At 36.8% G+C, this 21,714-nt stretch overlaps 2 protein-coding genes across 9 annotated transcripts in view; one reads left to right on the forward strand and one right to left on the reverse strand.

Annotated features, from left to right (window-relative positions):
- The window catches only part of AKT3 (AKT serine/threonine kinase 3), a 380,155-nt gene that overhangs the window by 157,184 nt on the left and 201,257 nt on the right, over window positions 1-21,714 (reverse strand). The window lies entirely within an intron of this gene.
- The window catches only part of SDCCAG8 (SHH signaling and ciliogenesis regulator SDCCAG8), a 106,969-nt gene that overhangs the window by 31,685 nt on the left and 53,570 nt on the right, over window positions 1-21,714 (forward strand). For all 8 annotated transcript variants that reach the window (XM_083857256.1, XM_083857252.1, XM_083857251.1 and 5 more), the window contains one exon: window positions 6,117-6,259. In XM_083857256.1, coding sequence (XP_083713382.1) covers window positions 6,117-6,259 — 143 coding nt within the window. The remainder of the gene's footprint in view (window positions 1-6,116; window positions 6,260-21,714) is intronic.

Here is a 21,714-nt window from a genome sequence, read left to right on the forward strand (position 1 = left end):
ACCATGCTGCTCTTCAAGAGTTTGCACAAGAACAGACCTTAAAGATTATTTCTTAATTTAAAAATTGTGTCTGTGTACTCATATATCTATACTTTGCAACATAACTTTTTCCTTGCCCCAGCTAACAACCACAGGTTACAACTTTGCTTCAGTGAGATTCAAAGTTTGTTCCTCTAAACACATCCACCTTCCATGCTATTCTCATAAAGTTCTTCCAGCACCCCTGCTCTTCCTACAAAATTGCTTGGTCCTGTCTCTGTTAATTCTCCATCAGTTTGGAAGCAGAGAGTTTGTGGATGATGGCCTTTACTTAGGTGATGGCTCTTGTCTTGAGGCTCTGCCCTTTAGTGGAGCACACAAAGGTGTGTGGTACTGCCAAGTGCCATCACACTTTGCAGTACAAGGGACAAAGGGGTCACAAAACCACTTTGAGGAATTCAACAATCCCATCAGATCAGGTTAGGATAATAGCCATCCAAAAAAATCACAGCCTGCTTTGCTTATCTAGGCTGTATCTTTCTAGTCCATCTGGTCTTTACAGATCAATTGATTTGTGAGCCAGCCATACAGAAAAAAACTTTCTACAGGAACCATGTGTGATTCTGGGGCTACTTTTTGTGTTTCTGCTCAGGCTACTTGACCTTCCTGTCAGGAAAACTTTTCAGATTCCAGTTTTAGGCTAACTGATTTGAAGAATTTGCAGTAGTCCTGTGTGGTTTTGTGAATTAGCCTCGCAGAAAAAGGTGGTCTTTGTGAACTCCTTTAAGCCCTGTGTACATATTTCTATGTTCTCACAGTTTAAAATAAATCTGTTTCCAGAATGGAGGCTTCCCCTTTGAAACCACATGTACCTTTCATGAGTGTTTTGTATCCTCATTCAGATTTGAATGGGAAGCAGCAGTAATTCAAATAGAGTGCAAAAGGGAGAAAGCCATTATTGGGATGTAGTGGGGGTTAACCTTGTGATGGCCCTAACTCTTTACAAAGTTGGATAGTTCTTCAGGTGCAATATGCTATGTCAGATGGCCATGCCTGGGAGGTCTGAGGTTTAGAGACCACTCTGAACCTACAGTTACTTGATTGATATCAGGATTAGGATAGAAATGACTGCAAATGACCCCTGCTGCATATGGCCTGAAGTAATACAAATAAAACACTTGAAATTTTTCTGCAAAACCAGTCTTATTTTGTTGAGTTTTGTTAAATTAAAAAAAAAAATCAGTTAGTTCTGTCTCTGTATAATTAGTATATTATTAGGTATGGAAGGCAACATGATTTGAGATCAGTGTGAAAGAGTGGAAAAATTCCCTGTCAGTGGTACACATAGTATTTAAATGGATGTGCAAGGCCATAGTTGAGGCACCTCTTTGAAAGGCTTGGTCCTGAGCATTATCAGTGTTCTTTCTGCTTTGAAGGCTACTTTAGTAAATGAGGCTAAGCTTATGAACATCATGGCCTGTAAAAGTGTATTAATTTGAAGTGTGTATGTTTTTATAGATGTTGATTGCCCTTTGGGGATGTGCATTCAAATACCAACCATCACAGTGATTATATTTCACTTTTTATTACTCTATACTTTTTCTTCTATTTTTGGTTCTATTTTATGCCCCTTCAATCTTTTAGTAAGGGTGGCAAATGAAGTATGAAACAAACGACAAAAAAAAAGTAGTGTAAATTCACATTAATATTTTACTCTCCAGAATTATTTTACTGAAGAATTTGGGCGATATAGTCAGTGCAGAATTTCCTTTTAAGGTTATACTGTGTATTTTTTACCTGATGTGTGAACATACAGGGACAACATTGAATGTAATAAATTACTTAAGAGTTAATGTGGTTTTAGTTTATTTTTCATTTTGTTAAAATTATTCAAAAGTTTTTTACATTTTCTTCAGAGTGTAAGTTTTTTTATCACCACTTAATCATTCTCATTTGTTAAAAAAAGTCTTTCCTGTCAGTTTGCTCTTATGTAAAATTCTGTGAAAAACATCTGCTAGTTTGAAACTTAAAGTTGTATTTTTTGCATACAATAGAATCAGCATTAGTATGAAAAGAAATAATTATTTTAATCTTTAATTTGACTTGTTTTGAATAGAATTCTTATTTCATTTAATCAGATTTTAAGTGATAGAGATGTCTAGTTAATGAAAAAGCGCATTTTTACAACATGCATAAGTATAGTTAGGTGAAGATAATGTCAGATAGGTTATGAAAAGGATATTTGAGGATTCATTAAGTGTTTGAGAAATCATTTTTTATGTTTTCCAGAAAGTTGCATTTATGTCACTGAATGAGCACCTCTACTGTGGTCCCCTAAAAATGCAATGTAAAAATCTGAAGATAATTTTTGAATGCCTCACAAACTAATGAATGAGAAGGGAAACACTTAAGCTCTTCAAGAAAAAGGGTCTTGTGTGCTCTGAAGTGGAAAACTTAAAATATAAAAGGTGGTTGGTGGTAATACTGAAAAAAAGAATAATTGATTTAGAATAAAATTCTACTGCAGTGGTACTTCACCAAAGCTTCATTTTTGTTTAAGTAAAACTTCTTTTGCGTGACTGAGCTGAATATGGATGCAGGATGGTGTTAGTGTGTTTCAGATTACTAATAATGGTGTTTCTCATACTGAGGTTTAGCCTGCCATCTTTCCATGGCAAAGTGCCTATTGATATTCCTGGGAGTTTGGGCAACTGCAGAACAAGACATATTAAACAGTACTTTTGAAATTATGTGCAGAAGTAATAAGAACATTAAAGTTGCAGAGTTAAGCACCAGAAGTTGCTTGTTCTAACCTTAATGTAGTCTTGTTGTACGTATACATTATGATAATTCTGTTCCTTGTTATACTGAAAATCTGTTTCAGATTTTCTTAAATGCAAGATTGTCATCTGTCTTTTTGCAGTTCTGTGCTCCATCTCTTGTCTCTCACATACATTGAAAAGTTAAGTACCTTGAAGAAATAACTTTCTGATCATGTGGTAAAAAGCTGTATCACAGGTGATAGGCACTGAGGGATCAAATTCACACTGCATGAGAAACAGAGCTGTCAGCAAAATGCTTTAGTTGGTGGTTTGTTTCTGTTTCTGTCCCTACAATAACACTGTGGCCTGGATAGCAGTTACAGAACTACTTACAGCTTCCTGATAGAAGAAATGGTAACTGAAGTAACACAAATTATTCTGAGTAAAAGTTGGGAAAAATGCTGCTGATAAGATTCCCTGCAGGAACAGTGAAGAATATTCATTGATTCTGTAATTTCTCTGTAGAATAAATCACAATTACATTGTGATGACCTAATGATGGACTAGACTTGACATATTTCAGAATTCAGGATAGAGGGTATTTGTGAGACTATTATTGTTAACAGGCAAGAGAAGAGGGCTATTTTTTATTATATTAACACATCTCAGATTCTGAGGATTCATATTTCAAACTATTACCTGAGTTTTTAAACTGAAGTATCCCATAGTGTTGAGAGTATGATCTGTTTTCAGCCTATAAATGTGGTGTGGTATGTGGCTCCTACCAAATTACTTTGAATGAACATTTTTTGCTGCCTCAAAAAGAATAATTTAGTTGATAAACCTAAATATACCTGTTTCTGAGTTGCTGTTAACATTTTTTTGGGGTGGCATTTTTCTGCCATCTCTTTCTCATGAGGTTGTCTGCTGTTTCCATGGTCATTACCAGAATTCTAGAATATAGGTCATGCTGCAAGCACCTCCGAACATTGATATTTTAAGATGTTTATGTATATACCTACATACATGCACAAATGTATGTGTGCATGAGTGTAAAGGAGCTGATATTGGATTTTGAAATTACTGATCACAGTAGCACAAGTAAAATTCTTCTTTAAGCCACATTTTTGTTTTCTTGATACTTCTAATAGAAATTGTAAGACACCTGTGAGTGTTTAAAGATCCTGTCATGAAGTGACACTTCCCTATCTGAGAATTTCACCCTGCACTTTCATGACAACTAAAATCTATGGATGTGTTCTTGAGTTCAGCCCTGAAGGTTCAACATCTGGCTGATGGAAATGAAACATTTTCACCAGAGGTTCTTGCACTTGGAATTTGCTTCCTTCTGTGGGTCTGTGTCAAAACCTGACTGAGCCTGTTTAACTTGAGGCAATGGTGTAAAACCCATCTGTTCCTTGAAACTTTTCCCTGAAGGAGCGATCTAGAGTGTATTTATATTCTCAGCTGTGGTTGTGCTTTTTTTAAGTACTTAGCTGATGCTTTTGGACTAATTTGTGGTCTGGGTTTGTTTAAAGGTGTGCTGTATGGATGTACTTTTAAAGTAGATTTTAGGAATGTTGCAAAACTTCCCTATCTTTAATTTGTGAGGACAGTGAAGAGTTCATGTCCCTGTTTACTATGAATGGAGAGATAACACTTATGAACTGCTACTGTTAAGAATAGAGAACACACTAAGATTTCTATTTAAAATACACAAAAATCGAAAAGTAAAAGTGCAAAACATTTGTAACTGAATATCTTTGAGCACCTGATTTTAAAATGTTCTGTCAGTGTAATAGGTTGTTATATTCTTTAGAAGGGAAGAGTATTAATGATTTTGTAGATAGTTTTACTATCTTTGCATTTGAACTTGGAATTCCCAGTATAATTTGCTAGGAGGTGCATGTGATAAAACAAAGTGACATTTAAATTCTAATCAAAATTTCCTTCATGAACCTTTTTAAAGTGTTCTTTGTGGACAAAAAAGTGTACAGTTAAGTAAATGGCAAAATTAAAAAAAACACTTACATGATTGAAATGGTGTTTTTCTGGATGAAGAAATTGTATTTTTCTGACATCATAACCTACTGTAAGTAGTTTAAGTTAACACTTTTATGGGAGGAAAGGAGACAATGTTGTTATGAAGATGCTTCAAATTTTGTATTAGGGTGAGGTTATTTTCATTTATTCTTGTGAGATGTTTGAATAATTTCATTAATTAAAGAAGATATTGCTTCTTGTCTGCATGAGGAAGCTATCACAAATAAGGTATGGTATGAGTTTAAAGTTTAATAGCTATTCAGCACTAACTCCTTATACGAACAGTTTTATTCTGTACTACTAATGACCTTTCACAGTTTAGTTGACTGAAAAACATGCAAATTCCCTCCAGCCCCAATGGCAAATAAGTATTCGTGTAGGGAGTTAGTGCAGAACAGTTGCTACATGATAAAACTACATTGTCAGGTTATTCTATACTCTACTGGCCTTCTTGAAAGCATCCTTAGGACAGAGTATAATACTGGGTTACGATATATTCCTACAGGTACTTGTATGTTGTATATGGACTTGAAGAAAAATATATTGTTTCTGAGAACTTCCATGAAAAATGTTTAAATTGCTGACAATATGATTGGGATAACATAAGTCTAGCATGTAGAACTAGAAGATACTTGAAGGAACTTGAAGATGCTGGTCATGCAAACTTGACTATCGTTATTTGTAACATAAGTTAATAGACTCATCAACTTTAGTTACTATGTTGACGTATAAGGACTAATGATATTAATAAAATAATAGGATTAACAGCAGCTGGTATATTGAGGGTTCAGATAGAAGTCATAAATACTTCTTTTCAATAATGATAAAATCACAAAATTGCCTTTATTCTCTTGTGTAATATTAGGTGACAAAGCTAAATGCCCCCTTGTCACTGGTTATGTAATAGGCTTTAAAAATAAAAATAAATTATCACAAGACCTATCCTATGTCAAGCAGCTTTTGAAGATGGCCACTGTTCCACTGTCGTTAAGGCTCTCTAGCACAGTGAATTCAGGCCACCAATATGGAGCCATCACATAAGAAGAATGGAAAATATTTGAATGCCTGTAACTCTTAGACCCCATGAACACAATAACATTGTTTGTATATTAGAGTACTTAAATATGAAACACATTTTGGCTTTTCATAAGAATGTAATTTCAAATACTTTAATTGGTTTGTTTTGCAGTTTTTATCAAGTAAATACTTTTGTTCAAACCAGAAGTGTGCATTATTTTCAGGTACTTTGATCACTTTTTTTTTTTTTTGATCTTAAAATGTATCTTTTTGTATTTCCTAAATATACTTTCTTTGGTTCTATAATTTTCTAAGCAAATAGAAAAACTGGGATTAGAGCTGAATGGAAACAAACAGCGTTTGGAACAAGCCCAGCAGGATGTGACAGGAGCCAGAGAGGAGTGCCTAAAACTGACAGAACTGCTGAGTAAATCTGAGCACCAACTGCACCTCACCAGGTACCCCTTATCCTATTACATGCTGTAGTACCAATTTCATTCTGCTAATTTTTTGCCACAGGCTTCCCCACGGTTGTTGTAGATACTTGCAGTCATTGACTACATGGGCAGTCCTCAGTCATGTTAGAACTGGAGATTTGCATAAGTGAGTTATGACCTATAATTTATAAAAATGAATTAGTAGTGTGTAAAAGAGGCAATGTTCAGCTCTGGTGGTGAGGTGGGATGGTTTTGGGCAGGAAAAAAAGCAAGGGAGGCTGCAGCTACATTTTTTTTCTGTTGCTGTGCTTAGCAGGACAAATATATTTGAAATGTTGTTTGAGGCTGTAGTGTAGAGCAGCACCTTTGAGCATAGGAGTTCTCAAATTAGTAACCTGAAGTTTCTTTAGCAGAATGACCAGGAATATGTATATAGATGAACATAATTTTTTCTGTATGAGGTAAGCTCAAGTATGTAAGGAGGGTGTTTCAGTCTGTTGCTCAATGAAGATACAGTACAATGCATTGTGTGATGAGAGACTTCACTTCCCCTGAGCATATTCCATCCTTGGGTATAGTTCCCAATGTCTTCTGCTGCACTATTCATTACATGTTTCTAGAAAACTCCAGAAGGTTGACATGCCAATTATTCATTGCAACTTGACTTTGGGTAACTGCAGAACTTTTTTTCTTTTGCCTTGGAAAATGCTATTGTCCAACTGTTTGCAGGCTTTTGGTTGTGTGTGTGAGTTTTTTGTTCCATTGCCCTGCTCCCCCCAAGAATGAACATCCATAAACAAATCTGGCAGCTTTCACTTGGTACTTAAGGAAAAAAGTTAAGCTAGTTTAAATTTTTCATGGGGGGAAAAAAAAGCTCAGATTTTTATCACTTAACAGAAGTCTGTATGTTTATCCAAGTCTTGTACTTTTTGGGCTTTGTGAGAATTCTGCCATTGAGTAAATGGAAATAAAATAGAGCCTTGTCTAAACTATTAAATTCAATGAATCATTTTTTTATTCAGCTAAATTTCTGTGTAATTCAGAGCACGGTTGTTTAACAGATGGAAGAAAGTACCACTCTAACAGCCTGTATTTAGAGAAAAAAATATGCTAGAGGTTAATGAACTTGAAAAAAGTTTTGGGTGAGTTGTTAAGATATCTAAAGTTTGGATTTAGCAGAACTTTATTAATAATGATTTGTTGTGATAGTTAACCAAATGGCTTTACCACGCTCCTTTTAGCAAAGGCTGATTATATGCAATAAAGCTCTGGATATCTTGGAGGAAATCTGACTAGTGAATTTATAATTTTTATTTTTTTTTTTGTTGTGAAATACTCAAAATGTAAAAACGAGAACTATTGCCTGCTTTTACGTAGCAAAGTAATTAAAGCTGGATACCTAACGTACAGATGATGTAGGTAGCATCTTCTTGATGTCTGGTCTCTGACTCAGAAAGTTTCTGAGATGCAATCATTAGAGGCTGGGAACAGTATTTTGGGCAAGTAATGCTCTGTGCTGGCCCTGTTCTCATACAATTTCACAGATGCCTTTTTGAGACAGATACTGAACTGCCATGGCTCCTCTGACCCAGTGCAGACACTCTTCTGCAAGGTCCTGATCTCCTTGGGGTTTTTTGTGACTTTGGGGGATTTGGTTGGTCGGGTTTTGTTTTATTTTTCTGCATTGGGTTGGGGTTTTTTTTGTATTAACTGTCTGTTCGTGTTTGCAATCTCCTTACAAGAATTAAAATGTTTTCTATTCTGACATGTATTTATTGGAAAAATGTATATGTTGAGGCATGAGAAATAGGTTCAAATTTTTTTTTTTTTTTACACTCCCCAAATTCTATAATACTTAGTAGATTTTTGTGTCTGTCTATTTTCTAGGAATATATTAGGTGACATTGCTTGGAGAAGAAGGGGGAAAAAGAGATGAGCAATTCATTGCTCCTGATCTGTGACCTGTTTTCCCCTTGAACTTAAATTCCTAGGGCAGGATTTAAAATGTTCTTGTCATGTCACCTGTTTTCCCTGCCTTGCAGAGGAAAACGTCCCCTACTGAAATGACACTTGTCCTTAGCCTATACTCTTTCTTCCTCCCAGATCACCTCCTGGCAGAACAGGTTTTCTGTGCTAGTGAAGGTATAAAAGTTACATGTCTCTAGTGGCATTAATTTTGCATTTTGAACTCAGCATGTTTTTCATGGATTGGTACATCCATAGTTGTTGCATGTAAATTATATTCACTTACGGTTTGCCTTCTTTCATTTATTTCCTTCACCTCAAATGGCAACTGTGTCAGTGAAAATACTTGAAGGGTAGGGGTAATAGCAATCCTCTGGGGGTTGTAGACTCATTCACTGTGGTGCTTGCCAAGGAAAACAGATTTTAAGCTCTAGAGTCCTGCCTGTGGGAGGTTGCTGCAGAAATTGCACTGATTTAGTGCATCTCTTGGGTATTCTGGCCTTGGCCTCGTCTTGCTGATTCTCTTCTTTTCAGGAGAGGGCCAGCTGGTTCACTCCAAGTCTTCTCACAACACTGGAGTTGAGGAGGGCCTGTACTGCTGTTACACCATTGTGGATAGTCTTTCTGTTGCCTTGCATGACCTGTCTGTGCTGTTCTGGCAGAAATTAGAGGTAGCTGAGTAGATACAGAAAGAAATCTTTGTTTTGTATGAATTATTGTATTACTAAGGAAAAAAGCTTCACTAATCCACTGATTCTAAGTTTGAATTTTGTAAATAAATAGGATTATAAAATGAATACAAGAATATTGGATTTTAATGTACAAAAATGAGATAAATGTATATGAAAGGAATAAATGAGAAAAAATACGCAATCTGTGTCATAATGAGCAAAGAAAGTACTCTGCAGAACTGCAGAACAGCACTCTTCTCCAGGAGTCCCACTTCTTTGCTGTATCCTAGTTTTCAGACACTGTTGATTGATTACCAACTAAGCAGCTTCTAAGTTAACAAAATGTACTTGTTAAAAATGAAGAAAAAAAGGTTACAATTAGCTATTCTAAACCATTGCCACAGAGTTTAAAATTGCCTTTTCCTGTCACCTTTCTTCCTGGAGCAATATGTTGCTTAGAAATACTTGCTATTAACATGCACTTTCTGCTATTGAATCTAGTTAGTAATTCTAATTTGTATGTCTTCAAAAGACTGGGGAAATACAGAACTTCTACTGTGTAGTTTTGCTTGTCAGTCATGTAACTTTGCAGATGTCACCATGCTATGAGACTGACCATGATTGCTTAAAGTTTTCTTGGGGGTTTCTTTTACCCTAGTTTCAGCTTTGAGGTTACTGTAGTAGGAGAATCTTATTAAATTAGTTCTTAAGTCAGTGTTAAATTGCTCTTACTTTGGGAAGGTTAGGTCTTGCTAATTAAGCTTACATGAAACCCTTCTTCAGAGGGTAGAAAACATACAGGTCTATTGTTCTTAGTTAATGAGAAAATAGTCATTAAAATCATGTCAATATTCTCATGGAAAAGATCATATAAGAGATGCAAGATGTTAACAACTTGTCTGGATCTTAGTGTGCTGTCTAATGTAAAAAAAAAAAAATCACTATTTTTGTGTAACAGAATCATTATTAAAAAAATTCCTCTTTTTCTTTCAAACCAGATCTGGAGGTATTATTTGTTTCAGTTGCAGTCAGATGCAGTTCTTGTTCACATATGCCAAACAAGTTAAATAAATCCTAAGAAGCGAGGGAATCATTAAATTTCAAAATTTAAATTTTATTATGCCATCGTGCATTTTCTCAGGTATGGAGACAGACAGACAGATAGATAGATAGATCTGTAGATGGCTCAAGATATTTTTGACTGAAATTTGATAGGAAATATAATGGACTACAATAGAAGCAGATTTAATTTAGTTTAAATTTTATTATTCTTATTTGCTTATATGAAACACTGTGAGAACTTCTGAAAGGTCAGCTGGTGTGTAGGGAAAAATTACTAAATGAACATGTGCTTTCACGTTCAGGTGAGCCACCAAGCTGCCTTAGATCCCTGTGTCACTCTCTTGAAGGACTGAAGTTTATATTACAGTGAGTCAGTGGGTGTTGTTTTTCTTGATTATTGTTTTTCCCCTGTTATGTGATACTTCTTCCCTCTTTTTGACAATGATATGATCTCTAGAAAGCAGCATATCTAAGGACATGCCAGTTGGGTTTTAGCAGTTCTACGGTCATCCTACTGTGCATTGGTGCTTCTTGCTAGTTTCAGTGACTCCATTAAGGCTAATTTCTATTGCATGTATAATAAATAAAGCACATACCCTTCCAGGTTAATGTGGCATTATTTAATCTCTGAAGCTCTGGTGTTGAGCTGTATGTCACCATCAGTGTCCTTGTTAGAATTTGCAGCCTGCCTCGTTCATTGTTTTCCCTATATAAGCTATATTATTAAATGATAAAACATAAACTTCCTGGTTTATGTTTATATACAGCCTTCTAGGGAGTTGCACAATACTTAGTATTTATTGTTTGGGGTTTTTTTCTGGTTGTATCTATTAGCAACATGCTAATACCATGCCTTTACCAACAATTTTAGCACCTTTCCTAGCATCATCTATGCTAGGAAAGAGTTTTGGAGAAATGTTGTTACTAATATTAAATGACTGAGATATGCTTAATCTTCTCAGACTGACTGACTGATGAAAGGACCAATAACACTAGAATTGGGGGTGTGGGGGGAGGAAACAGAAATGAGGTGTAACCAGTGATTGATTTCTAATTTTTTTACAGTCTACTCATCACATGCAAAAGCATTCTTTTAAAATGCAGGGATGAGTGAGAACATGAAACAACTCTGATAACTAATAAACTTTTTAGATTCTGCTTCATATGTTTACTTTTCATTAAATTTAGGGACGGTTTCGACTGTCGTTGCGATTCAGTCAACATTTATTTCTATCTGGTTTTCATATACAAAGGCATCAGGATGCCAGAAAATAAACTGTTAACGGAGAATTAACTTCTTTGGCACACTTTCATACTTATCTTCCAAATTAAAGAAAATGAAATGGGCAGAAGCAGAGTGTAGATTACCTCCTTTTTGTCAAAAATGGTGGGAATTCGAAAATTAATAATAAAAAAGGGAACAGATGCAGTAACATGCCAGAGGGAGATTAATGTGGAGAGTAAAATCTGTGAGCAACAAAACTGAAGCAAACTGAATCAGTGGGAGGTGGTTGTACAATCAAAATCAGGATAAAAGAGAAATTACAAACAACCCTGCACTTGTCAAAGTAGTAGTAATGAAATCCTGACTCTGCCAGCAGCGAGAACCTGTGTTAGCACTTTGGGGTAAGGCCGGGAGCCGGGTGCCAGGTAGGAGGGCATGGCGAGGCTGCTGGGCGGCAGCCATCGCCTGCGGAACAGATGGCGGGGAAAGCTGGCCGGGGAGGGGCTCCTTCGCACAGCTAATCAGACAGTAACGGATAGGGCAGCTGGGAGGACTGACCACCGCCAGGCGAGCGGCGGGGCGGCCGCAGCCGTGCGCGATGTGTGCAGTGGTGTGCCCGCCGGCCGCACGCCGCACCTTCCAAGGCCTTTGCGCTGCCGAGGCGGGAGGCGGCGGGGACGGGCCCGGGCCTGGGCCGGCATCGCGCCCCCTCCTTCCCCAACAGCGCGGGGCTCGGCTCTCGGCCTGCCCTGGGACAAGGTTACGTGATTCCATGCTTTACCGTAGCGCTATAGCGAACGGAGGATGTGGCGAGTGACAGAAAGCACGTGGGTCCCGGGACTGATGCAGGAAAACGATAAGGAAAGTTTGCTCCCGTTGAAAGGCGGGAGAGCTGTAGGTCGCCACCTTCCCACAGGGCTGGGCCCCTCCAGTGAATGAATGGAACCAGTTTTCTGATGTTTTATTTTTGCGCTTCCCTACTCACAAGTGAGAGCTTGAGAGGGATGAATGGAGGTCCGAGCCTTCTGATCTCGAGTCACATGAATAATTTGACTCACGTCAGAAGTAAAGATCAATAGGTTTCTTGTGCAAGTAAGAGGTAGTCATGTGTGAGGGGATTACGAGGTCATGCCCCGTGTTGATGACTGTCAGCTTGAAAGAGAAGTGGAAACAAAATTTTATCGAGGAAAGGGCGAAATAAAATCCTGAAGTGTAGCAAGGGAGATTTGACCTATTACTACCTGGTTTTGTTTCATCGGGATAGGTGATACTTTCTTAGACAATTTTAACAAAAAACTCCTACGTGTCCTGCCTCTGCTTTTTGAACTTGTATGTATCTTGTCTGCAGAAGGTTTATAGCTTGGCTCAATTACCTATATTGAGCAGGGAGGGGAGGAAACATTACAGGGATTTGAAATAGGTAGTATAACATAACCATATGCTATTTATGCGGCAGTTTCTGTAATAAATCTAATTTGGTGCTGTCAAAAAAAATTAGACTTATTTGCTGTAGCAGCACATTAGTAAATGATTGTGGTAGCTTTGAAAGTTGTCATTCACTCTGCTTTGCCTGCAACTGAATCTTGCAGAGCTTTTTTTTTTGTTCCCCTTTCCTTTTCCCTGAGCAATTCTGTGAAAATCTGAGCACTTTGTCCTGCAGCTGTAGAAACTGCAAATATTTTCACTACTGAAAAGAAGGGCTTGCTTTAGGGTAATTGAAGGAGGAGGTGGAAGAAAGAATAGCCTGCATTGTTAACAATCATATGAATGTATATGGAAAAATCAATAAAGTGGTGGGGGATAAATTTCTCCCTTGCCTACAGGTTTTCATAGTGCAGCTGAAATTGTTTATCTGATTATACAGCATGTAGATAAATTAGCTGCTCTGCGTTATTATAGAAGGTAAAATATTTTACCTGCCACGATAAGACCATATGCTGCTTTATGAAGACTGATACTGAGTGATTTGAAATAAATCGGTTCTGTCGTCTTCTGGCAGTGCATTGTAAAATTTTCGAAGCTGATACACTTCGTGTCAAGATAACACACAATTATTTAAATATCATTCTATTTAATGTTTTAAACCTTTTTAAGTGATTGCTCAAACATATAAAGGCCACTGATAAATTTTATTAGGAAAGGAGTAAAGAACAAATATAAAATCATATGTTAATTTTGAACATTAAATGTTTATAAATTATTTTTAATTTTAAACAAATTTCAACATGGTTAACAATTGTATTTATTTTCGCACAATAAATATTTCTTAAGGAAAAGACAAAAATGCATTTTCAGATTTTAGTATTAGATTAATCTAAATTTTTCTTCATAGCATTTAAACTGCAACTGGTCACATCAATGATCACATCAGGTTGTTGAGGCAGCCAAATTGCTGCTGCATGTAGAGTGTGGTTCAGGAGCAGTGACAATACTTAAAGCGCTTTGGAGCGAGTGGTGAATTCAGATGAAACACTGAAGAGACTAACTGCTGTAGAAAACAAACATCTTTATAAGGTCTTTGTTTTCAGCAGTTATTATTCAGCACCAACAGTAATAAGTTTATGAGTGTGTATCAAATATTTACTTTAGTCTCATTCAAATTAGGTTTTTATTTGTGTGACAACAGGATAATGATTTATTTTTTTGAACCAAAGAAGTCTTTCAGATACATGTATTCAAGACTGCTGGATTTTTTGCTGAATTTGCTACTGGAAAAAATGGTTCTGATTTTTATCATTATTTCTGACTTGTTCTAAAGCTTTTCTCTCAAGTACATCGAAAGCTTGTTTTTACAATAAGCTAAAATATACTTTTTCTGTCAGCACTTGGTATTTGTGAACTTCAACAATTTAAAAAGCTGTCTTGTGCTTTCAGAAGTATATTCAAAGTTGTCTATTTTGTGCAGTCACAGCGGTTGTTGATTTGTGGGTATTTTTTCTTTGCTGTGCAAACTTCTGCTCCTGAAGTTCTTGCCTAGAAAAAAAATTGAACTGAGAACCCAAAAGGTCCTCAGCTGGAGACATCATCCAACTTCACTTTGAAGAGCATCATCAGCCTGTGGGTTGTTATTGCTGGAGAAAGTAGCTGTTGGATGGAGGAAGAAAAAAATAAAATAAATCACCTGAGCATGCCAGCCTTGGCCGCCTGGCTGCTCTCCTTCCTCAGCCCTTGTGCCGGGGATTGGTCAGGAGAGGCTGAGCTGGGAGATGCCCGTCCTGAGCGAGCAGACGAGCTGCTGTCGGCTACTTGACAGGGCTGACTCCTCACCCTGGCTGTGCTGGCAGCGTGGCAAGGTTAATAGTGTGCTGCTCTTGCTTGCCCCGTGGGTTTGGTGGTTTGCACGTCAAGCTATAGGTTTGTAGAAATAGGAGCAACTCTTCCTGATTGGCTCCTCCTTGTTGGTCAGTTGGCTTCTACCGGGCTTAAATCCCTGGGGAGTTTCTGTGTCTCTGTAGTCAGGTGGGACACTGCTGCCTGCTCTTTTTGTACCAGGGTTCCTCTTCTATTTCCAGTGCATTTGTTCACCTGCATCTGGGTTCCCATGGAAGATCATAGCATAAGAAAATACTTCCTTCCAAATGCAGGGACTAATCCCCATGTAAGGCATAGACCAGTATTAAGTTTTTATTCAGGTAAAATTATGCCGTATTTGTCAATGCAATTTTCATTAAAGTCAAATTCAGACCTAACATAAGTATAAATGCATTTCTGCTAATGAGATTGGATTACCTCCTGGACTTGATCCCAGAAAGCTTTACTTTAAATTCACTTTTGGTAAAATGGTAATAAAATGGGTGGTTCATTATAATTGCTTACAAAACTTCAAATTTTATGTATTTTATTTTTTGGTATTGTATTTAATCTTGGTGAAAGGTTATCTTTTTTTTAAAGGTTTGCAGTGAAATTGAAGATATTCCTTATTTTAGAAGAATAAGACTGTCAAGGAGGTTACTTAATAATTCAGGAACTTTTGGTTATCAGAGTGTATTCCTGAAAAGAAATATGGCCACAGGAATTGCTAAAAATAATGTATCCTGTTGACAATAAGAATTTAGTTTCAGCCCTGACAAAGAATCTTTACAATTTGCTTCAATGTGGAAGGCAGTATTCTAACAAAGAGTTGCGTATGTGTGTTTTACAAGGCTTGAAAACAAGAAAAAAATATTAAATTTTTGAATAGTGGTGCATTTGAAACATCAGTAGGTAAGGCAAAAAAAACACTGCAGAATAAATAATTTAAAATTAGTGCTGTGGGCCATTTCAAGGTTTTACTGTAAACTTACTCATTCAACTGTTCCCATTTTGTCTTTGCATTTTTAGTCAATAGCTCTTTACAAGTGTTAGAGTCAAAAGCCTTCATTTATTAATTTTTTTTGTAATATGTTTATGAGATTTTTCACTTCTTCACACAGCTCTGTAAAGCCCTTCTCAGACTGTGCTAGCCCTAGCAAGAAGGAGCAGATACATGTATTTGAAGAAAAACACGTTAGCTGTTGGAGTTAACAAATAATGATTAAAAGCTATTCTTTTGCTTCTTACTATTTCTCCTATACCTCAAACTGATCTTCACAAATACAGGACTGTAAAGAACTTCATCTGCTGCTGGTTAGCAGAAGTGGATTTAAATCTACACCGACAGTTCATTTGACAATGACCTTGAGGGGCTTTGCTTCTTGAAGAAGAAAGCAGAAGCTTGCGGTAAACAAAGTTCACTTCTGACAGATGGATTGAATGACAGAAAGGTTGCGAGTGCCAGAATAGCCCTGGCAGAGGAGGAAATGTTCAGTGGAATCCAACAGGAGAGGAGGTGTGAACAGGTGCAGGGTTGCTGACGGAAGGGGAACCAGATGGAAGGAGCCAGAGCCAGTTTATTTAAAGGAAAAGGCAGAAAACACTGAAAGGCTGTGCGATCAGTGGCTAAAAGTGTGCATGGAAGAAGGTAAAAATTCACAAAGCAAAACTGCACAGTGGGATATCTAGCACTTACCATAATGGTAGTAATTTGTGAGTTTCGTTTTAAAGTTGCTATTGAAATATGTTATTCCCTTACTCTTGACAGCATAAAGAAGAGATTTATAACCTGTCCAAAAAAAAAAAAAAAAAAAAAAAAACACCAAAACCAACAAATAACAAAACCACTACCAAAAACCTCAACTGTTATACTGTCTGTCCATTATTTCTAATATTGCAGGCAGTTACAATCAGGATAATACAAAAATTATGCCTCAGCTAAACAAATGAATAAAAGGCACATAAGGCTGGATTTTTATTGTTTTAGCTTACCTGTTTGTATCTAGCTCTTTTGACATGTGGGCAGATGAGCATGGTTTTCATTAGGATGTTTTTGTAAGATCTAGAGCAAATCAACAACAGTCAAGTACAGTGTAATGTTGGCACAGTATTTCTCATCTTTTTTTGCTTTTGGTCATAAGTCTGTCAGTTTGCTGGAACGTGTGGTATCTTGCTGTAGGATGGGGTAGAAATCTAGCTTACCCTAGATCAAATTCCCTGAAAATCAAATATTGTCTTTCAAATTGTCATCCTGAAGAATGCTTTGTTCTGTCAAATGGTTCTGTTTCTTCCCAAGCTGTTCCTGTGAGGCAGGAAAAAAACATTCCTCAACAACTTCTTGACTTCAACAATACTTGGGGATCATTATCAGCTTCCACATATAAGGCTTGTGACACCTTAAGTGCAGGTTGTGTGTCTGTACCTAAGGTGTGTGAAAAATGCAGGTAAGTGTTGAGCAGTCACTCACAGTGCATCTGTGATCTACTGGATCATTCAGCTGTGCTGAGCTGATCCGGATCAGGTGTGAGCACACAGGCACTTTCCTTTTTAATTAGCTAGAGCATGCAACGCCGTGTTTGTGCTGACTTGATGCCAGCTGCAGGAAGGACAGATGATACCTGATTCAGCATAAAGCTTGCTGGTACAAAGTTAACGTACCAAAAACATTGGGTTTTTGAACAAATTTAAATTGGCAGAGTGAGTTCATAGCAGATCAGGTCTCTGCATCATTTAGCTGCATCATTTTTTGATTCAATGGTAGGAGCCTGATGGTTGGATTTACTGTATTAACAAGCTGAGCCTTGAAGTATAGAGTCACAGTTATTTGAATCTGGTCTATGCTGTGCTGAAAAGGCAAGTCTCTAGAGTGGCAATATATGGCTATGTCTGGCCACATGTTGCCAGGCCCTTGCTTCTGCTGACACTGGAAGACAGGCACCTGTGTGATTAGGTTATTCAGGGAGTTATTCAGATAGAAAAAGAATAATGTCTTGAAGAATAGGTTGTGTGAGTGCTCATTGTAAGAGGATGAAAAGAAGGACCACACCTCTTATACTGACATTGTCTGCCTTAAATGTGTCCTGAAGCTCCATTGTAAGAGGCTGCTGGTGCCAAATTCAAGAATCACCATACATCAAGAAAATTACTCCTTTATTTTAAATATAGGGAAAATAACTTGAGTATACAAAACACATATCTGTAAAAATCTTCTGTGTTAAGTAATTATTTCAACATGCAGTTATTTGTAAAAGCAGTTTGTGGAACAAAGAATGATCTAGGGTAACGTGCAATATTGGAAGGGCTCAGGCTGCATACTAAGACTTCACAAAAATCACCATGCAGCTTCTACTCTGAATTTAACTGTGTGTTTCTATAGGAACTTAGGGGCCAAATAGTTCACAATCTGATGGTAATAGTCATGAGAGAATGGATGTTTACTTACAAGGTACATATCTTGATGGAAAAGCTTATAAATGTGCCAGAAAAATCAGATTTTAACTCCAAGTAAGTATATTTGACCTAATATGAGATGTTTATTACTGTTAGAGGCACTTTTTTCTTCTCTAACATCAAAATACAGGGAAGGTAATGATAACATTTGGCTATGACTTGATATGCAGAGGACTATCAAGATTGAAGTGAAGTTACTGAGGAGTTGGTTGTTTTTTGGATATATCTTGAAGTTTATAATGTAAAAAGAGTAAAATCATGTGGTAGGCTAGGTGTTTGCAAATTAAAATTGTTAAGCTCAATGTAAAGTAAGAAATCAGTCTTTTCATTTTGTTAACTGACCTCATGGATAGAGGCAGAGATGTAGAAGTTAACTGTGTTCAAGGTTCTTCATTTCATAGAAACTTCCATAGGAGTAACACTATGTGTCTGTTTATTCCTATACTCCTTCATTTTTTCATCTGTCTCATGCACATTAATACCTCTAGTTGAAATAACTTTTAAGTAGATTTCAAGTATGACAAGTAGGAGTAGAAATTTTTTTCACATGCAGCCATTAATGTATAGTTTCTCCTGATGCCTCATAGGGATTAAAGGGCAAAGTGGAAATTTTAGACTGAAGTGTTTCATTGTTTCTGTAGGCTTCTTGTTATTATATAAAGTGGAAATACGTATAGAAGTTATAAAGCAGTTCTGGTGGTGTGGCTGCATTCTAAATAGATACAGAAAAAAAATGAATGGGTACAAAAAGGTTATACTCACTGATTTCTGCTTGAGCAAAATTTAAATTCTTAGGAAAAATAGAAAGTAGTGTAACAAGTTGACATTATTTGAATTATGGGAATGGGGATAGAGGTGACAAGTTACCTACATTTTGGGGAAAATTGTTTCAAGCTAATTTTTCAACTAATTGTAGTTAGTCTCTTGATGAGGTTGGAAATCTTTACAGAGCTTAATCTTTTCTTTTTTTTTTTTCCCCCCAAAAGTGTTTCTTTTTATTTGACATGTTCTTATGAAATAGTAGTAGCAGCCTGGAAGAGTTGTTTTTTTTAGCCTTTCATCTCAAGTAAGGTAGTGAAGTTTCATTTAGTTTTATTAACTTACTTTAAATGTATTTCTACTTTCAAGTTAATTCTTTAGCACTTTCTGACTTCCTAGATCTATATTTAAAGAGCTGGACCAATTTGAATGCTGAATTTTTTACTTCCTGACCTTTATATAACTTTTCTAATTGCTTGTAATGCTTCTCATGGTTCTCATTGCTTCTCATGGTTATGAGGAGAAAGCTCTGACATTTCACTATTTTAGGAAACTCTGTATTTCTCAACTAATACAAGAAACAAGATTTAAGTTTGGTTTGTTTGTTTGTTAGGGTTTTTTTGAGCCTTAGGTCTCATGAATAGGCCCACGTATATCCTGAGAAATGCTGCAGTCCTTCAAATCCACCAATTAATTTAATAGTTGGGTTTCTTCAAAATTTGACCATGCAAATATAGATTTTACTGAAGCTCACCAAACACAGTGTGCTGGCTGGGGCAGTTTCCAGAAACTTGAGCTTTCTGCTGAGAAGACCTGGCAGCCGACTCCAGAATCAGCATCCAGTCAGCTCCCAGAAACTGACAAAAAGAGCAACTCAGTGGGTAATTCCCTCAATGGGATACAGGAAGGGCAATTTTTCAGCTCCTTGGAAAGGTTTAAAGAAATGACCTGATCATGATGCTTTTAAAAGATATTTCTACATAATTCTTGAGGAGGCATGCACTCCTATGTCCTTTTTTTATTTATTTTGTGCCGTAAGAACATTAATTCCATGCCTTTCTTTTGCCTTGCAAAAGCACCAAGAGCCATAAAATACAACCAATATTGATTTACACAAGCACCGAAGAAGTCAAAACCTCTATTCCAAAAAATTCAGATGGCAAAAATATCTAGCGTTTAATGAGAGGAAACCACTAAACACAGTCCATCTAACTCCTCATTCAGAGCAACTGTGGGTATTAACAAGGTCCTGTTAGATGAAAATTCAAAGGCCTTACAAAGGAAGATAACCAAAACAATCAGTGCTAAACAAAAGGTTGCTAGAAGCCTGATTTAAAGGAAAGGGAGAAATCTTGTGGCCCTGAGCCTTCTTATTGAGTTGATGCAAACATATGAGCAAGGCGCACGCTGTAGTGCTCTGTTGATTTAAAGGTTTGGAAAGCCATAATTTTGAATCGTAGCTACATTTAAAACCAGCGTGTACCTCTTTACCTGCAGAATTACAGGTCTTACTGTGTTGCATTTTGTTACTTAAATGTTTGAAAATACTAAGATTGGATAGCATATGATAAAACTCAGTAAACACGTTCTCCATTGTAAATAGCTGAATGGGGTACTGCAGTGCTGTTAAATTGAAAGGCTGGTCTGAAAGGAGTTATAGAAGTTTTACATTAATAGAGAGAATTATTTAGGACTATTCCTGGGGAGAATGACTCCTTGGTAAATTGGGGGTTTTTTCCATGTTTGTAGACCAACCTTTACACTTGTGTGCTAACCTGAAAAAATAAGAAAAATGAGCCCTTATTCTTCTGTGTATGACATACATACAAAGATACATAAAAAATACAGGGGGAAGAAGTTTGTGAAGTGATCTTATTCTGTATACCTTCTCTTACGACCTTTATCATTGTGAGTTTTGAATAGTGTCTGGTAATAAAGTTAGAGATAGCAAAAATTGTTCTAATGTTTCCCCTTAGAGAATAAGTCAGGTATTGTGTCATCTTGTTTCAGCTTTTATACTTTTTTTTCTTTTTATCATGAATATGTGCTTTGTTTGGTTGGGTTTTTCTCCTCCTATAGCCTGAGAAAAGAGGAAGGATATGTTCTGATTTTCCATTCTTTCTTTGACACTTGTAGCTGAATTAATAAGATAAAACAGCCTATGAGAAGGTGATTCAGAAAGCTGCTTGTAATGGACAGTCCACTAGACCTGTTTGTGGAAAGTTTGCAGAGCAGACTGTATAAAACACTGCTGAGCCTTTGTACCCAAAGTTACTTGGGTTTTAGGGCTCCTAGTACATGTAGTCTTTCAAGTCCTACTTTCAAGTGTTTTAATTGATTTGAGTCACTTAATGCTAGATTTTACTAAAGATATTGGGAATAAAATGCTTGGGTAACTCCTCAAAACTTTTCCAGTTTGATAGAGAATCTTCTGCAATATATTTGTTTTCAAAAATACTGGGAGAGAGAGCTCATTTCCTCTGAAGGAGCTAAGAGAGCCTTCAGCTGAGTCCTTTCTCTCTTCTGAGGTAATTTGTTGTGCAGTGGCTCACAGGGCTGGCCCACTTGGCTACGTGTTCTTTAGGAAAGAGGTCTGTTCTGGACCACTGAGGCATGTGATAAAAGCATCAGTGTTAGGCTTGACTGGTCCTCCTGCTGCCCAAGTCTGAGTGTGGGTGCAGAGTTCCAGGACTGGTCATCATTTAAACAAGTCTTGTTATTTTGGATAGCTCAAGCATTTGGAACACTAAACGCTGGCTACTCCTTAATGATTTATGAAGTTCAGGTTAAAGCAAGTATATATGAAGGCTAAAATGCTTTGTAGTTATATTTTTAACTATAATTAATTTTAAATGAAGATGTCAAAAATAGTGCTATGATAACCTCATTTGTATCACTGAACTGAGATAATTGCTAGTGTATTTTAATTTGTCCAATTAAGTTCATAGTCCTTACTAATGGATCCATTAGCTTTTTTAAAAATGCCACATGTTGATCTCATGGAAAAATCAAATAGTCAATATAGGAAGCATGGTTGCTTCAAATGGTAGTTG

This window comes from Zosterops lateralis, assembly GCF_965231275.1.
Source record: "Zosterops lateralis genome assembly, chromosome: 3".
Taxonomy (NCBI): Eukaryota; Metazoa; Chordata; class Aves; order Passeriformes; family Zosteropidae; genus Zosterops; species Zosterops lateralis.